At 34.2% G+C, this 21732-nt stretch overlaps 1 protein-coding gene and 2 non-coding genes across 7 annotated transcripts; 2 read left to right on the plus strand and 1 right to left on the minus strand.

Annotated features, from left to right (window-relative positions):
• Nucleotides 1-1463: 1463 nt before the first annotated feature.
• Nucleotides 1464-19388, minus strand: LOC126699100 (uncharacterized). 5 transcript variants are annotated; one of them, XR_007646684.1, is made up of 15 exons: nucleotides 19243-19388; nucleotides 18995-19142; nucleotides 17915-18033; nucleotides 17735-17822; nucleotides 14157-14302; nucleotides 10047-10199; nucleotides 9869-9976; nucleotides 9486-9597; nucleotides 6346-6489; nucleotides 5666-5703; nucleotides 5487-5579; nucleotides 4919-5002; nucleotides 4134-4277; nucleotides 2005-2188; nucleotides 1464-1773 (listed from the first exon to the last, which is right to left on the minus strand). XR_007646684.1 is itself a non-coding variant. In XM_050396677.1 (14 exons), exons 1-14 carry the CDS (start codon nucleotides 19309-19311, stop codon nucleotides 2066-2068), a joined length of 1569 nt encoding a protein of 522 aa, XP_050252634.1. In that variant the 5' UTR covers nucleotides 19312-19388; the 3' UTR covers nucleotides 1464-2065. The 5 variants fall into 5 exon arrangements, 4 of the variants coding, with proteins under 4 accessions (XP_050252634.1, XP_050252635.1, XP_050252636.1 ...); XM_050396677.1 differs by having other exon boundaries at nucleotides 1464-2188; XM_050396678.1 differs by lacking the exon at nucleotides 6346-6489 and having other exon boundaries at nucleotides 1464-2188.
• A 64-nt stretch (nucleotides 19389-19452) lies between these two features.
• On the plus strand, nucleotides 19453-19524 carry TRNAC-GCA (transfer RNA cysteine (anticodon GCA)). The gene has a single exon. It is a non-coding gene; the product is annotated as a tRNA-Cys (tRNA).
• Nucleotides 19525-21142: 1618 nt separating this feature from the next.
• On the plus strand, nucleotides 21143-21214 carry TRNAC-GCA (transfer RNA cysteine (anticodon GCA)). Its single transcript has one exon. It is a non-coding gene; the product is annotated as a tRNA-Cys (tRNA).
• Nucleotides 21215-21732: the final 518 nt, after the last annotated feature.

Here is a 21732-nt window from a genome sequence, read left to right on the forward strand (position 1 = left end):
GTAAGAAGAGTACTCAAAATGATATAAGTATTTTAAAGATGGTTATTTTATTTTGTTATTTATAAAAATAAAAATCTGATTTTTTTTTTTTTTTTGAGGAAGTCTTTCTTTTGTGTTGTTAAAGTTTATAAGATTGGATATTTTTCTATTCTCCAAAATTTGTTAACTTCCAATTCTATTCTTGATTAAGGGCCCAAGGTGTTGGTGTGAACTATAGACTACTAGGTGACAACCTTCCAGTCCCTGAAGCAGCCATTGGGCTATTGAAATCAAGAAGTATAACCAAAGTTTGGATTTTCGAACCCAACCCTGTAACATAAAAGTTGTCCAAGAAGTTAGAAACGAAGACCTCCAACATCTAGCATGAGATCCAAACTCAGCCACTACATGGGTTGCTAATACATGTCACAGCAGTGAATTTAGGTACGTAACCACAGGCAACGAGGCCATTCTGGGGTCTCTAGCAACATTTGTGTATGGTGCCATGCAAAACTTTGATGCAGCCCTAAAATCTGCTAATATTACTGTACCAATTAGCACTGTTGTTTCATGTGCCATAATAGGTGTCTCATATCCTCCTTCGAACGGTGCATTTTTGGAAAATGACTTTGTTATTGGATCCATTGTGTCAAATTTTTTTGGTGCAAAATTAATGTTCACTGCTAGCCAATGTGTACCCTTATTCTACATATGTATATGATCCCAAAAATGTGCACTTAGACTATGCACTAGGGACTGGTAAAGGCACGGTCGTGACTGATGGGGCTAATCAAAATACTATGCTCTTTGATTCCAGGGTTAATGGCATATAGAGCAAATTATGGGTCAGGTCTGGTTGGTTTCAAGCCCGACTAGGACCTCAACCAGACAGAACCCAAACCCGACCATTTTTAACCTGCCTGAAATTTCGTTTTAGCTGGTGGGTGAATCGAGTCTCATGTCGCACTTTGGGTGTCTACTCTAAAAATAAAAATAAAAATAAAAATTCCTTCTAAATAAAATGATAAGTTCAAATCTAAGTTTGAAAAGAAAATCATTTGGCATTAATGACCCAAATCATTATAGAAAATACAATATAAATTTATTCCACTCTTAATTTATCTCCTTCCAATGCAAAGTTTAAGTTCGAAAGTTTTAGAGTTAATGAAGATCTTAAGCCTGCCGATGTTGAGCAGAATTTAGGGTTATTTCATCCTAACATGACTGAGGTTTATCCTGTCAATTTTACTTCTTTGGAACAGCCCACGCGTACAGTGTAAAAGCAACTTATGGAATAGTTCTTTGATTTATAGTAGTTTATCAGCTTTAAGTAAAATTAGTAAATAATGCTCCATGCATGCATGCAGCCCTCTTGAATGGTGTTTTGCCCTGTTTGGGTTTTTAAACAGTGATTCAAAAGTATCAAATTAAGTTTTCATGGCTGAAGACTGCATATCATTACCGTTGGAACCCTAAACTCAAGGTGCCTAAACAAAATGCTCACTTTATTTTTTGAAAAAACAAAAAATCATAAAATTTATAACTTACAACAAACGAACAAAACTCAACACACACCTCAACTGTTTTCTCACTATTTCCACGGTTTTACCAAGGGAAATATATTCCCTAACCATTCCATTTCATTTCTTTCCAAAACCTTGAAGGGAAGTGCCATTTTCCAGCCCAATCTCGTTCACACCAGACTCTGTCAGGGTGCAGCACACCTCTAAATTTGAAGAGATGAGTCCATCTGGAACCAACTTTGTTTCAATGAGGCCCTCCAATTTTCAAAGCCTAGCCACAAAAAATTGAAAAGAAAATGGAACCTATCAACTGAAAAAGAAATGACAATAAACACAAACTGATCCCCACAGGGTGGGCTGGGGGAAGGGGAACCTAGATCACACTCAGACTACACGAAGCACACAATATGATTCTAAAGTTTTCTATTTTCTTATTCATTAGTTCTATAAATACTTGCTTTGTATCCAAGTAAAGGAAATAAGAGAACAAGTTATGTGTTACCCATAACGCATCCCTCATTTTCATTTAAAGATATGTCAGTCATAGGCAGGACTTAATAAATTCAGAAGTTATGGAAAAGCATGATAGCATCATCAAGTTTCAGCAGCGATGAATCCAGGAGAATCCTGATGTTCTTTTGTTTTTGTCTTTCCTCTTTTGTCATAGCTTCAAGGGGGTTTATAACCTGGAAGGAGTTTTAACATAGAAAATTATTAGTACATACATTTATCAAAATAAAGGTGTAAAGTAATAATGGTTGTAACAAGGTGATGAAAGTGCAGGTGATTTAACAACTAAATTTCATAGAGGAATCTGAATATCCAAAGAGAAACACTGAAGTGATTTTAAAATACTGATCCAGCAATGTCAAGAACGGGGGAAAAAATGTTATTCAAAAGGAAATGTGTGTGGAGTTTCACAATGAGAGGTTAAACTATTTGGACTGGGGTGAACATCTTAACATTAATTAGGATGCAAAGACCCTTCATTGTCGGGAACGGATTCAACTACTATTTTGCAGTCAAGGACTCAGTTATTCTATTATTCTCAGTGCTTTCAGTCAGGTTCTGGTATCATTTCAGTAGTATCAGGCCAGTTAAATTATTTGGTCTAGGAACTGTTCCCTTTTGCAAACTGAATAGACTTGTCAGAAGCAGGAAATCAAAAACAACAAACCATATAGAAGAAATCAAATCAGAAAAGCAAAGAAAATCACTTCTGAATGCACCTGTTGGCAGAACAATATAAAAAAAAATGAAAAAATAGACATTTGCTGAAGAATCTGAATTCAAAATATGATGATCTAAGCATTTTGATACTGATTAATGGTAAGGTGACTTAAAATTCACAAATCATCATAGGATTAACGATAAAGTTTTCCACTAAATTAATTTGGAGGACAATTTTCCAAACTGATTAGTGGCATTCTCTAAAAGAGACCACATATCCTTACTCACATGTTTCTCATGTGATTTTACAATAAACTTAATGGATTACTATTCTAGACACTCCCAAGTCCCAAACCCCACTAAAAATTGTCATAGCATCTTAGATGCCAAAGTGCAATCATTCTGCCTTTCTTAAAATAAAAAAATAAAAAATAAAAAGAAGAGAAAAAAATGAGGTAAGACGTTTAAATTAGTGCAATTCATTGGGAGTAGAATTGGACAGGATTTTTAGTAGAATCATTCAAGCAGAGCACCACTGGACAAAGTATTCTTCTTAATAGTTAACTGAGTATTATCATGGAAATTATTGAGCACAAAGCATAATACCCACAGGCAAATAAATATAGTCATCCACATTGAAGTAAAAATTCCAAATGAAAGGGGCCGCTAGCAATGCAAACAATCATTTACCACCAAGAGTTGGTTACTTTAATACCCATCAAACTCCGCCTAACCCCTTAATCTTGAACCGTGGCCCCCCAGCTTGCACCCTAAGCTCTAGTGCGGCCCTCATCTCTGGCTACAACCCACCCATGTCATGAAACACGAAATGCCACAATGGTTTAGACACAGTAGTAGCCCCAATAATAAATTTCTGGTACAAAGATCTCCAAGCCATCAACAGCACTCCAATCCACTACTTGAACTCCCAAAAAGAAACAACAATAAAACCTTGATGATCCAAACAAGGACAAAGATTGGCTACAAACATAGTTGTAGTTTAAGGCTACAACTTCCTTTAAAAAAAATTAACATTACTACATATTTTGAAATCTAACCGTTGAATTGTATGTTTTTTACACTCTTAACACACATTAAATTTTGTGTCAATCGGACGTTATTTACTATATGATCTACAAACTTATTTTTTATGCATAATTTTAGACTATAAAAACGTGCAATTTAAACAATTGATTGATAGCATAGCTATTGATCTTGGATCTTCTAGAGATTTTGCAAGTATTGATGATATAAGAAGAAAATGTAATCCAATGTATAAAACTCCTCAATTAGAAACTCCTCCCAATATGCATGAAGCCATGAGCCTAGCAGTATGAGGCATTCATGGAAAAAGTTACCACTTCCAAAGAGATTTGACAAGGAAAAAACCATAAGCAACATAAATAAGAACTCATTCAAGGGGAAGGCACACAAGAGATTAGTAGTTCATATTCTACATACCTCTTTTTCCTTATCCCATTCGTAAGCCGCTCGTAGACTCAAATTTAAAGCAGAATGGAACATCTCATCTAATACATGTTCCCACAGAGGGCGCTTATTTACTTTCCACAACAATATATTTCTATTTGGTGCTAAAACTAATTTCTGCAAGGAGAATTAAAAATTATCATAAAGAACTCATAGAATTGTGCGTGCACACACACACAAAACACATGGGTACACATATATACAAGCCTTTTCTCTCTGTGTTTTGCATGTGAGTATAATTGAATTAGAGTTTAAAGTGTTTCTTTTGATAAAGTTTTTTAAATAAATTAGGGTTTATATTAGTAGAGAGAGAGGTTTAGAAAAATAAGTACTAATTACTTTGAATCCAACCTCAGTACAAAATTGGAAAAGACTTTTCAATCCCAAATTCTCTGTAGTCCTGTGTGTGTAGGGGCACACGCAAGAGAGAGAGAGAGAGAGAAAAAAAAGTGAAAAAAAATAACAATAGGGAAGCAGAATCCAATCAGAAATTTACCCTAAGAAGGGCAACTAAAATGAAGAAAATGAAATAAAAATATTAACTCAAGTAAGAGTAGAAGAAAAAAACGAAACTTAAAAGAAATTCAAGTGTGTGAGCATGATGACCCTGCCAAAAAAATCGTACAAGAGGAACTCAGTTTAAAAAAAAAACTCATTTAGCATTAGTATTTTCAAAAATATATTGGATAATTTTGACCTAAATCTCAATACTTATACGAAATATTGATACATATATTGTATAAATGACAGCCATTCACCTCCATATGCAAGTACTCATCCTTCCACATCTTATAAAGAATCTTGGGCGCATCCTTCTTTTCCACAAATGTGGTATCTGAAATCTACATTAAGGAAAAAGTCGGATTAAATAACACATCAAACATATCCTTCCAGGTGTATCTGAAAAAGCTTCTTTGAAGAGCAATTGCTTCCAAAAAAGGTCATGGAAAAAACAAGTGACTGAAAAAGAAAAATTGTTTTTAGTGAAACTAGTTATTACTGTTATAGGTTTGTATTGAGTCAGAGGCAAAATAGAATTATCAATGTAATCGCCCACATATATAAATAATATTTGTGTAAGGGTAATGAACTTCGAATGCCCAAAAAACACTTCCAGAGACATGGTATTAGAGCATATGGTTAGGACTTCAAATCCTATCTCCATTTTACCTCCCATTTAAAAAAAAGTTAAAATCGCAAAGGTTAGGCACACAAATTAAGACAGAGGGAAGTGTTAGAATGGTTAAAAAATAAAAAATAAATAAAAATAAAAACCCATTTCCTAATAATTTAAACTTTTGGGACAAGCAATAATTTATCAATTACCTTATCAGTCTCAACTAGGCGGCCATTTTTTGACAGTAATCTGAAAATTCTATAAGCATCCCTTCCATATCTTTTCAACACAATTGATTCTACCTGTAGTGAAGAAAATGTAAGACATCTTTTAGTGATGGAATTTATGAATTCTCATATATTTTGAAACAAAACATAAGTCAAGAAACCTCATCATTCTGTGCTGATTCAATAATTTTCTTCAAATCTGAACAACACATATGAATGTGTCAATAGAGACCAAATAATAAATAAACCAGCTAAATAGAAAGATTGAGTGAACTCATTAATGATGTGACAGCTTTATATCACAAGGTGATAAAGAGTCTAGGAAGCATGGACACCAAATAGGTACCATACCTGTTGGACACAAGACATGTTTGGGACACTTCCGCATGCATGTTCCAACTGTCTTTTTTTTTTTTTGAAAAATTGCGGGACACAGGATAGACACTTATCTTTTAGTTTTCAATCTTTAACACTTATCCAGTTATCTTTTATTTACTCCTTTGGATCTTATTCTTGATTAATATTCTAATCTCTAAACATCATTTATTACTCATGAATTCACTTTTTATCCATTATTGCTCTAAAATTTATATATATATATATATATATATATATATAACATTATATGAAAAAATAAATGCATAACAATATTTTAAAATATAAAAAATATATATTTAATAATTTATTTTTATGTGTATCCCTGCAATATCGTGTCCTAATTTTTCAAAAATTGCCGTGTTGCACCCTTTCAATACCCGTGTCCATGTCCGTACTTCCTAGATAAAAAATAAATAAAAAATAAAAAAATAAAAATTGAAATTAGACAGAGAGAATGAGATACCGATACTATATGAGTCAGCTGTCCCTCTAGCAGAGGCAGGACAACCCAACTGGACAAGGGAAGCTCTAACATCGTCTAAGGTCATAACACGTCCTTCTTCACTCTTTATAACCTCTTCAAAAATGTTATCCAGTGATAGGGGAACTGGAACATGTAATACAGAAAAATAAGCTTATGAGTTAGAATGGGATAATGGTATTGGAGACAAATGACTGCAGAGGAAAGACTTGTGAATCATTTCTCTTGTTTCCATTTCTTATGTTACGATTTCTAAGAAAAGAAAGCATGTTTTAGAAAATACATTTAAAAAGAACCCATATAACACATATGAGCAAAGAAAAAGAAATGCATTAGCTTAGTACAAGCAGGTTAAGCAACTAAATTATGAAAAAGTAAATTAAATTTTTTGATAACTGAAAAAGTAAACTGAATTGAAAAGAAAGGAATCATATTAACTATGAAAGACTCTCAAAAGTTTAGTTCACATAACTACAAGACACTATTCTTGCACATACAGCACCAATTTACAAGCACCCTAAATGCATCTCCAGGGAAAGTGAACACCTGTGGACTGTCTCATAATTTCAGAGTACAAGTGAAATTCAAACCTTCCATTCTTAGACAAACTCCAAGATGATTGGTCCTCCGGTTAGATAACAAAAAAAAAAAAAAAAAAAAAAAAAAAAAAAAAAAAAAAACCCTCTACGGGCTCTAATTCCCAATCCTAAAAGGATCAAGTGAGTTGAGGATTCCAATACCGCATACCAACACCACTAGCGAAGCATCCTTATCCAGGGCCAATGTAAATAAGTTAGGAAAGAGATCTCTTAGAGAGCAGTCCCACGCCATGGATCAGACCAAAAATGAACATGAGAGCCATCCCAATAACGACTTCTTATATTTAGAGAAGGTATTCCACCCTCCTCTAATAACTCTTCCACAAACCATCTCCATGAAATCCCCTAAGCACCTCCATTGTCCCCATGTTTCTCTGTATTTCACAGAAATAACTCATCTCCAGAAATATTCCTTACCAACTCCAAACTGCCACAACCATTTCTCTAAGAGGGCTTGATTAAAACTACTTGATTTAGAAGTCCTTAATCCTCACTCTTTCAATGGAGAACACACCACAACCCTGATCAACCACATGCAATTTAGACATATCTACCATCCCCCACGCAAGAAATCTCTTCAGAGTTTCTCCACTCTATTAAAATACAATATTCAATATGAATGACATAAGGCATGGGTTTTTATCTTATAACCTTACAAGCTTTGGACTTCTTATAAGACGAAGAAAAAACTGTTAGAACTAATATAATTAACTCCACTTCTACCTAAACAACTAAATGGTTTCGATACTTTCAAAAAACCAGAGTGAATAAAGAACGAGGGGGAATAATTTCATAAATAATTTAATTAATATTTAATGAAAATACAAATAATTTAATATATAGAACAACATCTTGGAGCCTCCATTCCTAGGTTCCATGAGATCCGTGCGCTTGATGCTTTTACCAAAACTGGGATAGGTATTGATGTAGAACGTCTAGGTATAAGATAGAATATAAAAGAAACAAAACAAAACCCTAGTCTTCACTAACTTAGGATGTTTGGCATCACCACGAAATGTAGAACACAAACTCAGACAATATCTATTATTATCAAAATACACTGCTAGAAAATGTCTGGGGAACCTCTTCTTATAGGCTCCCAATTACAATCATAATAAATGCCACCAAATTTGAAGATACAGAAGTAAAAAATAAAGGCCACAAAGATCAATTTCAAGATACTGAAGACAAAAATAAGGGGTATGAAAATAGCTATCTAATCTATCTATGCACTAGTGGTGCTCGCACTGGGTATATTTTGTGGAGGGTGGCTCATAGACAGACAATGGGAGCCAGCAGACTGGGTGTTTGTCTATTTAAGCAATTGCCAGTATATTTGGTCAAGAATGGGAACTATGGTGTTTTGGGGGAAGTGTTTTTAAAGGCCAAACACCCTTAGCAGCATGCTGATAAAAGAAGTATGGGGTTGCCGTGTTATTGAAATGGCGTTCTAAGACAGAAACTCAAGCCACTCACCCACTTGACCGAAGAAGAGGTTGCTGATTTGCACAGTTAGACCAGCCGGTCAACAGTTTAGACTTCAGAGTGGTTATTCACATATACAGTTATTTAAGATTAATTGGACAATGTAAGGAAGCAGTTCACAGTTGGACCACCAATCTAGTCCATTTATTAAAACATTGGACACTACTTAATTTTAGGTGAAAAGATACATTCACTAGATACTAATTGAAGGCCACATGATACTTTCACTAGATACTAATTGAAAGCCACGTGATACTTTCACTAGATATTAATTACAGATATATAAACCTAGACCTATGAAAAATAATCTGTGGAAGAGAGTGCTGAACCACTCTCCACTCTGTGATTAGAATAAATTAACTCTTTTTTTTTTCTTTAATCCAAAATGAAAGCACTGTACAGCAAGAGAAACTCAATTATAAGAATTGCCCCAAGATTAGTTCCTTACCAGAAGACGAACTCTACCTTCATACATATTATATAACCAGAAATAAATAAACAAGTACATATACACATTACACATATATATTGTAGATCGTGTGGACCTTATGAATTCTAAAATGTCATTCTCATGCTCCCTCCCACTTCCACTCTCTTAAATTGCATCCTAGATCTAAACCATCCAATGTCTGGGGCCTGGGCTGACTAAACAATTGGACTGCCCAAACAAACCAAGATAAGCTAGAGTAGTTTATAGTGAGCAAACTAAGTCTAGGCCTGCATGGCTGCATCACTGAGCAACCATAGTAAAAGGTATCTTGCATGCAATTTCTGATTATTAAGTACTGCTGAATTTTGCTCTCCCATCCGTTCTTCCTTATTTAGACTTATTACTAGGTATAAGTTCTTCAAATGCCCAAAAAGCCCCAATCCAACAGCAGTACTGATTAGATCATTTCCCCGTGTGATTGCCTATCCATTTCTCATGAGACAAACCTAAATAGATAGTACGTGTGTGTGCGCGCGCACGCACGAATCAATCACAATCTAAATATAATGTTAAAACATAAAGTAAAAAAAAAAAAAATTGCAGTTTACCTGACTTTTCTGTTTTCACTTTCTTCTCTAAACCTCTAGTTGCATCCAGCATTGCTTTTAAGACTTTTACAGCTCCATCATCCAGGGATGCTCTCACATTCTCAATGCAAGCCTAGAACATATACACAACATACTATTTCAATTATGATATCAAAGCTAATATAAAAATAGTGAATTTAAGTTTAAAACATTTCATCTCGCATAGAAAAAAAAAAAAAAACAAAAACAAAAACAAAAACAAAAGAAAATATTGAGGATAGAAAGGAAAAGGAGCAAATTTGATTCATCTGAAGATATAAAAAGAACAGGTAGAACATGACACTGCAAGATGCAAAACATTAGACAATTGAGCATGAGAGAGAGAGAGAGAACAAAAAGCCAACCATATGTCTAAGACGACGCAGAAATTCCTCAAAATTGGCACGCCAAAGAACTACTTCCCCTTCTTCAGCTGTAGATTCTCTATCCAATTCCAAAGAATCACGCTTGCGCTATAAATGAGAAAATTACAATCACATTTCAAGTAACCCTGCAACCTGAAATGACAGTTCATATACCAACCTTTTCTCCAACAATCAAACTAGGGGAATCATCTGTGCTTGTTTCTCCATTGACGTCAAATTCGGTATTTGTTATCATGGAAAATCTTTGTGCTTCCATAGGCCCTGCTGCTGCTAGAACACGTTGTTCTATGGTCTCAGACTCTTCATTTATCTGTTAGCATTTATTTAGAAGGGAATTATAAGGATCCAAATGTAGCTTACATCATTACATATCAAGATTTTTTTTCCTTGTACTTATTTTTTTTTTTAAATATTTTTCTAAGTTACGCTTTAAGTATGAGTAAATAGATTACGAACTAAAAGTATTGATGGTGCAACTTGATTACCAAAAGGTAAAGCAAGATAGCCTGAAATCAAAGACTTTACACACACCCCTAGTAGGTTTTGAACCCACAATCTTACCTCCCACCCCTTCTTATGGAAGGAGAAGGTGTTGTTTCAACTAGAACTCATTGGCAAAATCAAAGACTAATTTTAACATCCCCCCTTTTGCCAAGTTGTACCTCTTTAGTCTTTGATAAGGAGTAATTCTTGAATTCAACTTCAACCTCTAAGAAGGTAAGAATTTGGGAGGCAAAGAGACACCCAACATGTGTAGCTTAATATTATCTTTTGATAGAAGACTCAATCCTAATAGTTCATTTCACTTGCTTTATGGTTTATTGATAATTTCAAACAATCTCTATTAAGTTCCATCCCAACTGAAAGATAAATTTTAAGCACTCAAACTTAGTAACCATATTAACTCAAAATGATAATCTAAGTTGCACTGACACAGACACAGGTACGGATACGACATGGGTATGGATATGGGGGTACGGCAATTTTTGAAGAATAAGGGTTCGACACGGCGTGGATACGGCAATTAAATAATTAATTAAATTTTATATTTAGGCATATTTTTTCATATTTTTAGACATAAAATATGTTTATATCTAGAATTTAGTTTATTTTACCTTTATTTGTAATTTTGTATTATAATAATAAAATAATTGTCTTTGTTAGGCTATATTTTAATTTTGAGTTGATTTAAATAGACCAAAAGCTACGCTTAAACCCAAACCCAACTAAAAGTTAAGCTTAAGCCTAAATCCAAAACAAAATTTTTCTCTCTTTTTATTTCATCCTGTATTCCCTCCCCCGTACCTGCCAATTGTCACATCAACTTCTCATCAAAGCCAAACAATCTTTATTTTATTTACATTTTCTTCTCTCTCTCCAAACTCCTACCGCACATTCATTCACTCTTTATTTTTACTTCTTCCTGTTGTTTGTTTCCTTCTTCCTTCTGCTGCACTGTCACTCCCACCAGTTGTTATCACCTTCGATTTGTTCTTCTCAGTTCTCAAGCCTGCGTTTCCTGTTGTAGACCCAAGTTCATAGTTTCCTTTTTATCAATTTTTTCTTTTACTTTTTTTTCTCCCATCTCCCTTCTTCCCCAAGATTTCACTCTCAAGGTATGAAAAATTTTCAGTATTCACATTTCGGACCGACTGAAATGGAACTATATTCAAAACATTGGTCCACGCCATGTCGGAGCTATGTTGGAGAAGTAAAAAAAAAAAAACCTCTCGAACACCGGAGTCCGGCGAGTCTTACCGATATCAGTGTCCGACAGGTGTCAGACTCCGGTACTTTGCCAAAAATGGCGTGTCAGTGCAACCTAGATGATAATCCTCATAACAAAAGCTCTTTAATAGCTAGAAAGCACGGATGCGGCTGGGAGGGTGCCACACCCGAGTCTGATGCAGCCCGACGCAGTTGCCCGCGTGTTAGTGCCACGTCTGAGCTTTTTTTTTTTTTTTTCTCGAATTCGCGCCGACTCAGCTCGATTCACGCCGAACCGGCTTGATTTCACTAGAATTAGGCCGTATCGGTCATATCAGGTCATATCAGCCGGTGACCGAAACGGCCGAAATCAGCCTTCAGAAGAAGCGAAATCAATTGCAGGTGAAGAAGTAAGTGATCGCCGGTACAACCCAGCCATAGCCTTTTTTTTTGTTTATTTTTTATTTTTTTTGTTTTTGTTTTCTTATTGCGTAAAGTAACAGTACAAAAGCTCCAACGTGAAAAAGGTAGAGGGGTATCAAATGGTTTTTTTTTTTTTTTTGAGAAAATATAAGTTTCTAAGTGATTTTTAATAAAAACAAATTATTAAATAATTAGAGATATTGTATTTAAATTCCCACCTCAGAGGCATAGTAATGTGTTTCTTGCCTTCTTCTTTCTTTGTTTTGTGAATCAAAGCATAGTAATGTGTTTTTTAAGAATATTTTAATAGTAAAAATATATAGAAAATATAAATAAAAATATTTTTAATAATTTTTTAATCGTCTAGTCCTGCCGCACCCACACCCTACTTTTTCAAAAATTGCCGAGTCCCGCACCCGCACCCGAGTCCCAAAACGCACCCGTGCTTCATAGTTTAATAGATATTTACAAAAAAAGTATAAGTGATAAATGATAAATAACCATAAATAAGTAAAGCACTTCATTTATGAAACAAATACAAACAACAATCAAGCCTTAGTCTCAAAAATTTTGGGTCATCTATGAATCCTCAACAAATCAAGATCGGCCACATGTCATAAACTTTATCGTCTCCTCAATTGATATATACTTTTTTCCTACTATTATGTTATTTTAGGTCTTCCTCTACCTTTTCTTCTTATCCCCTAGACTTAAATCAAGCAAATGACCAAACCATCTCAAGCGATTCCCCTGCATCTTTTCATTTATAGCAACCAATTCTATCTTTAAATGCAATGTTGTTAAAAGTGTGCTTAGAGCTCAAAGCCCCAATGTCTAAGCGCTTCACTTCATCAAAGCGGAGTTCTTTTAATGAAGCAAGCCTTAAGCACACTTTTTAGGTGCTTTTAGAAAAGCTTTTTTTTTTTTAGAAAATAAAATTCATTAAAATTCATTGCTCAATCTTGAAGCAAATGACATGGACCATTGATTTATTACAAAAACAATATTCTTAGTGTGCAATATTACACTATCTATCTATCTATCTATATAAATTACCTGTCAAAGGACATGAACCATGACAATTTGCTATTCTGGACTCTCTAGTCTTTGCATTTTGGAAATATTTTGTTTCAGCCATATACTTCCTTTTTTATCGATAAGTAATAAACTTCATTGAAATTAAAATAAGGACAAAAGGATAAAAACAAAGGAAGTGTGCTAAAAGGCAACAAAAAAAAGGAAACTAAACAGCAATGGAAGTACAAAAATCAAGCATGCCAAGCAGAGACGTGAAAGTAACAACACCTGAAGCATTTGCTCATTCAAACAAAGTCTAAAAGAAGACAAGTTTCAACTCATGAACTAACCTTTAATCCCCTTCAAAAGTACGTTCTTACCTCCATATGACCAACATAAGACAATGATAAATCATACTCCAAAGCATCTTAGTTTTGAGTCCATTAAACTTGCCCAACCAACTTGCTATAAGTTTCACAACACTACAAGGCATGACACAATGAACACCAAACAGGGAACACACCATATTCCACAACTCTTGAGCTACTGGACAATGTAGAAGTAAGTGATCAATAGATTCAATAGTCTACCCATTCCTCATTTGATCATAGTTATCATAGATATGATTTTTAAAAGCATAAGAAAATTATATAAAATGTTTTTCAAAAAAAGAAGAAAAAAAAAAAAAAATATATATATATATATATTATATTACGTTTAGACTTTCTATGACTAGATTATTATCATATTGTCCATTGATAAGTGTTTTTCAAATTTACTATATAAAAATTTGAAGAAATTGAAAGAACTTTTGTAAAATTTGAACTTATGAACTTTGTGCAATTGCAAATAGGCAAAATATATTAGACTTACACGGTTTGACTTTTTTTAAATGGGCAATAAGTTTAATCAAAATCTTTTTATCTACACATAGCAATACCAATATCACTCCACAGTCCACACAGAGTATAACTGCAACTTAGATCCCAGTAGCATGTGCGCTGTTGATCTAAAGATAGAATATGCATATGTGCATGCAATGCAAGAATAATCAACTGTCACCCATCTCTGTAAAACATAAAATCACCACCAAGTAAATTTGACAGGAGTCAACAATCACCTTAGCAGATTTAGCACCTCGTTTCTTGGAAGTTGTTTCTACTTTAACTGGTTCAGGAACAAGTGGTTCAGGGGCTGGGCAGCGTTCAACAAAATGGGCAGCCAAAAGCTTAGTAAGGCCTTCTTGTACAACATCTTCACGACATCCTGAAAAGTGTGTGTGTGCAGGACATATTAGATCACCTGAATCACTTACATCAGTATAATAGTTTTCCTACTTCAAAAGTATAACAACATATTAATATCATGTTTGTATATATATCAGAAACAATCTAATTCTATCCTTTAGAAACTTAAGAATAGAAACACCTTGAACTATTCTAGAAGTGTAGGATTATTAGAAGAGCAACAATATAGACAGAGCATGGCACCTCAGTAAATACAGAGGGAATAATTTATACCCATTCTTTCAAAAGCTAAGTGCCTCGAACTATTCCAGGATAAAAAGGTCATTACATAGTATGTCTTTGAAAAGTTATACGGATATAGTCCTACTTTACAGTATTTTTCCATGAACCAACCACTCTCAAGAATTGGACCCCATGCACTTGCACTTGAAAACAATAGACTTTTACAAATTGCATGGATGATGGCCCCTCTTTAACTAGTCTGGTACAAGTAGAATTATTAATAGAAAAACAAACTAATTATGAATGAATTCTGCAGCGTAAAGGATGACCTTCTAGAGAACCCATTGTCTGCTCTTTCAAATCAACCCCATAGTAAAGAGAAGAATCATGCAAATAAGTCAAACAAAACAGCCACCCTAATGCAGGGAAACATTTCCTATACCTTGGGAAAATTCCATTTCAAATCTGATCAAGAAACTTCTAGACTTAAAGTAGCACAACAAAAGACTCGAGGAAAGTAAATAGTTTATAAATACTTTGGCAACATGATCCAGCAGTCACAAAGATGAATTTCCAGATAAGTCTTCCAACATGCCAACTAATGAACCTAACATAACATTCCACCAAGAACAACCAACCAAGTCTGCTGGAACCAAGAATCTTCCCCATTCACCATATATATTAAAAAACAATATACAAGGAGGCAAGCATTGATCCCTATTACTCTCCTCTTAAACGAAATATCATCAAATAAACTTAGGATGCATAAGACTTCCAAAGAAGCCATTCATGAGATATTGAAGTATCACTACTTGATAATCAATTAATTTTACTAACTCAAAGTACTTTTTTTCTCTCAAATCTCAATATACATCCTCTTCCTTTCACAACTCAAATATCCAAAACAAACATTGCTTAATAAAGGAGATAAGTACTTAGATATATTTGAGTTCACCTGGCAAAAAATATGAGTAGGCACTCAAGATTGGATACCCAAGGTTTCCTGTTGAGATATTTTATCATATTGAAGGTAAAGGGGAAGAGGAGGCATTTCCATCTTTTTATCTTTATTTTTATCAGTAAATTACACATGTACCCCTAATGGGTCTTTTTTCTTTTCATAGGAAAAAATAATCTTATTGAAACGAGACTACCTAAAAATTGACACGAAGTAGCCTAAAGAATTCCAATTGTAAAAATATCTACATATGGATCGACTCTATAAAGTAATGAACAGAATAGTTACAATCTGTGAGACCTTAAACAAAAGACCACTCATATAGAGAACTAATGAAGGATACTTTCAATTGAGTTGAGACTCCACATCTTCAAAAGTATGCCAATTTCTTTCCCTCCATATAAATTCTAATTCACATCAAACATAAAGGAGTAAGACTAACATCTGAATTAGGTCCCCTACTCCACCACCAACATGAAAAATTAAGAACCTTCTCTGGTAATACCCATTGAACCCCAAACATCTTGAATATCAAATCCACAACTCAAAGGCCACATCAAGAGGTGGTCCACCTCCCCACTACAACATCACATGTAATACCAACTCACCATTAACCCTTATTGACGAGGTTCTTACAAACTCTCATAGTTGTCTTGGCCCTCCATATGGATTTCCAAGGGAAAGGCACAGGAGGTGTACCCCTATGGGTCTTGAACCCACAACTTTACTCTCCACCCTGTACTTAAAGGATAAGGAGATGCCCCTTGAGCTACAGAGCATTAGCAGGGGGAGGCACTTCCAAGTATACAAAATCAAAATAAGTAGAAAAAAGCCCTAGGAAATTAGGAATTACATGATAAAGCTAGAATATCTAAGAAAGAGTCTGCTGTTAATTGTAAGGGCATTTTGTAGGAAATCCATTCATGCAAAAAAATGCCTACTTATGTTTTGGAACCAATCACAAATGCCCTCTTAATATGCATGCTCCAAACTCATCTCAACCTGCCTTGCCCACGCCCCAGTTGCCCTGCCAAGTTGATTGGTCCTTTTATAGTCCTTTTAGTACCCCCCCTAAAAAAAAGCGCCCTATACTCCATTAATCACACACAAATATAGAGGTCCACTAATGATGCCATGCACTGGTTGTCTACAGGCAGGGATATCACGTTAAGTGTGTATTCTTTTGTTCTGGAAATGCACCATCCTCATCAAGCTTTTTACTCTCTGATTTTCCATCTAAAATTTATTTTTGTTTGCATTCTGACTAGGTATATGTTGACAGTTCACCATACTTCTATACTTTTTTATAAGTCAAGATATTTTATTAAAAGAAAAGATTACTTCATGTTCACAATGATGAACACAACATAACCTATAAGAATTATGCACAAGAGTGAAGTGATTCTGTGAAATCTAAGAGGGAAATGCTACTTGTCAGACCCCACAGGCGAGACCAATCAAACAGGTTTGAATCAGTAATGATTCCAACTGAGCCTATGATCTTTCTGTGAAATATAAGAGGGAAATACCACTTGTAAGACCCCAAAGAAGAGATCAATCAAACAAAGTTTGAATCAGCAATGATTCCAACTGAGCCTATGATCTTTTTGTATCATCAAAGATACGACTATTAGTCTATTACACTCTTACCTGTACTTGCTTAGAGATGACCATCCACATCAATATTTTTGGAAATTAGTCCCAGGAAATTGCTCAAAGGAGGGGCAGTGTTAGTTGTTTAGGACAGTGATCCACCAATCTATCATCACACTATATGTTTTCTGCCACATAATCTAATACCTTCTTTTATGATCTCGCTTCTTCTTTTTTTATGGATAGGTATGATCTCACATCTATTTTAATAATAAAAATCTATGATATATTCCAAACTCCAAATGGCAACCCCAAATCTGACTAATACAATATGGACAGTAGATAGCTACACTGAAAATATTCAAAATTGATTTTTTAAGGTGATCTAATCTACCAAGGACAATAGAATATATCTGATTTTCTAAATTATTGTTATGCCTTGCTCACATGCCCCTTGATTGTCTAAAGATCAGATGTTGCTGTTGAGAGACTCTTATTGATATTACATGGTATGTTATCATCAATTATAGTCACAAAAAATTATACATATAGAATTACTGAAGGCTTTTTAGGCAAAAACTTCAATCTAAACGATACTCCCTGTATATTTTTGTATTATGTTTATATCTAGGATACAAGCAGAAATTCAAAATAATAAGAAATTCATAAGAGACTTGCCATCTTTTCTCTTCGATTTGGCTCTTTCAACCATTTGCACCAGTGTAAGCCTACCATTCTGAAGCAAACCCTCAAGAAGTTCTTTACACTACAAAAACAAAGAAACAAACTCAATAAAATGATTTTATCCTGACTTCAAAAACCGTGTAAAGCATCAAACCAAAAACTAAAAATACTAACTTCTTGATCAAGTTCACGAGACACAATCTCCAAGAATTTGGGAAACCTCATGCGATGGAGTATGTTACTAAACAACGCTAAATACTGGGTATTAGCTTTTGGCCCATCTCCAAAACCACCTGCAAGTATAATTACTCATATCATCATCATGAGTTTAGTTTACCCTCTCATTGGTAGCTAGGAAAGCTATATACTTGTATCTTTTGATTCTTTTCCATTAAATTTAGCCAACAAATTTTTATTGGCACAAATTACCTGCATTTACAAACCATAATTTCATGATATTCCAACACAGTGGATTTTTTTTTTTTTTTTTTAAATTAATACAGTTGAATTCAAAAATCTTGTTTGCAAATCAAACTCTCTTTATTGAGTACTTCACTTTAAAATCCATGGTCAAAGTGCCAAACCAAAAACTAGTCTTTATCAAGACTTTTGGGTCACTTGTAACCCAAATAATGGAAAAACCTTCTCCCCAATTCTTAACTTAAATTTATTCTCCAATTCCCACATTGTACTTTCTTTTCTTTTATGTGTGTGTATATTTGTTAATAAGCTATAAATGAAACTAAACGGTCTAGAACAGTTTGGTAGTTCTATTTCATTGCAGGATTATCCTACATTGTCATGGCAACCAATTAGCAAAGCCAACCAGCTCTTTTATGAACTCCCAAACACAATGTAAGGGTTGAAGATAAAATCACAACAAAAATTATATCTAAAAAATCCCAATTTTCATCCTACTTAATGTTGGAAAACGTTGTTTTGAGTTTAAAATGAGCGTTGGTAAAAAAAGCTACAAGGAGTTGTGGTTTCAAAACAGAGTTTTGAGTTTTAAAAACGCTCGTTTAAGCAACCAATCAGCAAAGTCACCGTTATATAGCTAGAATTTATACAAATAACACAATTTAGAAATTAGAATCAATGAAAAACCCTAAACCCAACAACTCCTACCATACTATACATGTAACGACGTGACGAAAAGTGCTAGCCACATCTGCACTTATATACACAAACTCAAACAATCCAATCAAATCCAATACAATCAAAATTGGCACAATTTGGGGAATAAGAAATGACCTTGTGATTCGAGAGAGAAAGCTTGAACGCAATTGTGTTGGATCAAGATGAGAAGAGAGTTCTTGACCTGTTGAGGAGTGAGCTCCGTGTACCGAATTACCTGTTGGAGCGTTAGAGGTCCTCTTCGAAGAAGATTCTCACACACTTTCTGCATTTTTTTCAAAAAACAAAACACAACGTATTAGATACAGAGAGACAGGTATATGTGTATAGGTTTTACAGAGAGAGAGAGAGAGATGGAGATTTACGGCGACGAGATTGCCGAAGTGATTGGTGATGAGGTGTACGGCCAACTTGATGCCGTACGGGGTCGCCATTGTTTGGTTTCTCTTCTTTCTTCTGCTTCGTGAGAGGAGAGTGAGTGAGGCGGGAAGGAGGTGATGTGATTTTACTTTTCTAGGGTTTAACGCTTTTGGGATTATATTTATTTTTTATGGAGGTAATTAGATCGTGTAAACGGGTCCATAGCTCAGTGGTAGAGCATTTGACTGCAGATCAAGGGGTCACCGGTTCGAACCCGGTTGGGCCCTCGATAACATTCTCTTTCTTTTTCTTCAAAAAATATTCATTTAAATGATTAAATCCGAGATACTAGATTTTTTTTTTTTCTTTTTTAGATACTTTTTTTTCCCTTCTTTTATTTGAGTTTTTTTATAACAATAATAATAATAATGTATAATGAGTATGCACTATCATAGGGTGAAATACATTACAATTCAACCTCCAAAAAATATTCATTTAAATGATTAAATCCCGAATTACTAGATTTATTGTGTTTTTTATTTTTTCCTTTTTTTATTCGATACCTTTTTTCCCTTCTTTTATTTGAGTTTTTTATAATGATAATAATAATATATATAATGAATATGCAGAATTATTGGATGAAATACATTACAATTCAACCTTGTATGTAATTTTTTTTAAGCTATTGAATTAAAATATATTCAATATTTTATTTTATTTTTTGAAAAATCAATCAATGATTCAATATATGTTATATGCTGCTCACTAATGGATTCTCGTGATTTTTCAATCACGGTCCATGATTTATAAATCATAGATAATAACAAGGTATCAAATCTTTATTTGAAAAATAAATAATAATGAATTGTAATAAAATGATATAATATGTGCAAATGCACATGCCTCTCACGTAGTTAAAGGGAAATTTTACGCCTTTACGAGAGAGAGAGAGGTTGTAAAAGACTCCAATAACTTAGACACACAAGGGAGTGGTTGTCACTTGTCAAAGGCTCAAAAAACGTAGACTCACAACACTAAAAGTAATCCAAGCCAACCCACATTACTTTCTATTGCTTGCCATGAAAAAAGTGATTGTCAAATACAATAATAAGGCATCGACTCTTTATTTGAAAAATAAATAAATAATAATAATAATAAATGATATAATATGTTCCAGTGCATGTGCCTCTCACATACTTAAAGGGAGAGTTTACGGAAGAGAGTGGTTATAAGAGACTCAAAACAACTTAGACACACAATGGAGTACTTGTCCAAGGCTCAAACAACTTACACACACAACACTAAATATAATCCAAGCCAACCGACATTACTTACTATTAGTCTATTACTTGCCACGAAAAAGTGATTGTCAAAGACTTAAATAACTTAGGCGCACAATTACTCCACGTTACTGACTAACAATTGTCGTTTGGCTTCATAAGTTAATAACAAAATGGACGATTCTCAAAAAAAAAATAATAATAACAAAATGGAAAGTATGCTGTTCCCATAACTGCACGGGACGATGAAACTTGGTGCCTTGTGTGCTTTTTATGAGGATTTTGGTCCCATTCAAGTACACCCATATATATTCACATATACAACAAAAAATAAAAATAATAAAATAAAAATAAAAACTAATTATAACCTTTGGTTATATATTTCCTTAATCAATTAAAATCAATATTTTGTTTTATATTATTGTTTTATTTGTTAATATAAATACCAATATTTCTTTACTTTCTCAAATCGGAAAGATAAGAATAGTCGTAGAATACAAGTGACATTAGTTTTTTTACCTCCTTCGATCACTTTCTCACAATAACTTGTTAGTGTGCCTCTAAGATAAGAAAATCCAATAAAATATACTCAATAAATTACGTATGTTTGTATTATCATGAGGGTGGGTCCATAGCTCAGTGGTAGAGCATTTGACTGCAGATCAAGAGGTCATCGGTTCAAACCCGGTTGGGCCCTTAATAAATTTTATCTCAAGAAAATTTGTTTTCTAATTATGAGCAAATAGATTTATCATACCTTACTATTTTCTTTCTATATCATAATTCACAATTTGTGTGTATTAATTAATAACCAATAAATTCTACCCAACGAAAAAAAAAAGGTAATAAATAATGTAGGGACACGATTCGCGTTGGACCACAGTAGGGTTGGGTTCACACGTAAATGGACCCGTACAATATCATTTGTAGAGAGTGGGGTCGAAAGGCTAAGTCATGTTTACTCAGCCGTGGTTTTGTTGAGTTGTTCCTGCATGATCTAGAGGTGTTCACCCCTTTAGGTCTTTTTCTTTCGGAAGAAAATCCCCCTCCTTTAGGTTGTATATTTTCCTTTTATATTAGCACGCATTCAATTTCCTTCGTCCACGTGTAGGGTCGGACTTTCCAAGTCTGACACCTGTCCCATCAGTTTCAGACCTGAGTTGCTGGGAGTGGTTGAGTAGGCCAAAGAAACACGACTCTGTGAGAGGCAAAGCT

Source organism: Quercus robur, chromosome 9 (genome assembly GCF_932294415.1).
Source record: "Quercus robur chromosome 9, dhQueRobu3.1, whole genome shotgun sequence".
Classification (NCBI taxonomy): Eukaryota; Viridiplantae; Streptophyta; class Magnoliopsida; order Fagales; family Fagaceae; genus Quercus; species Quercus robur.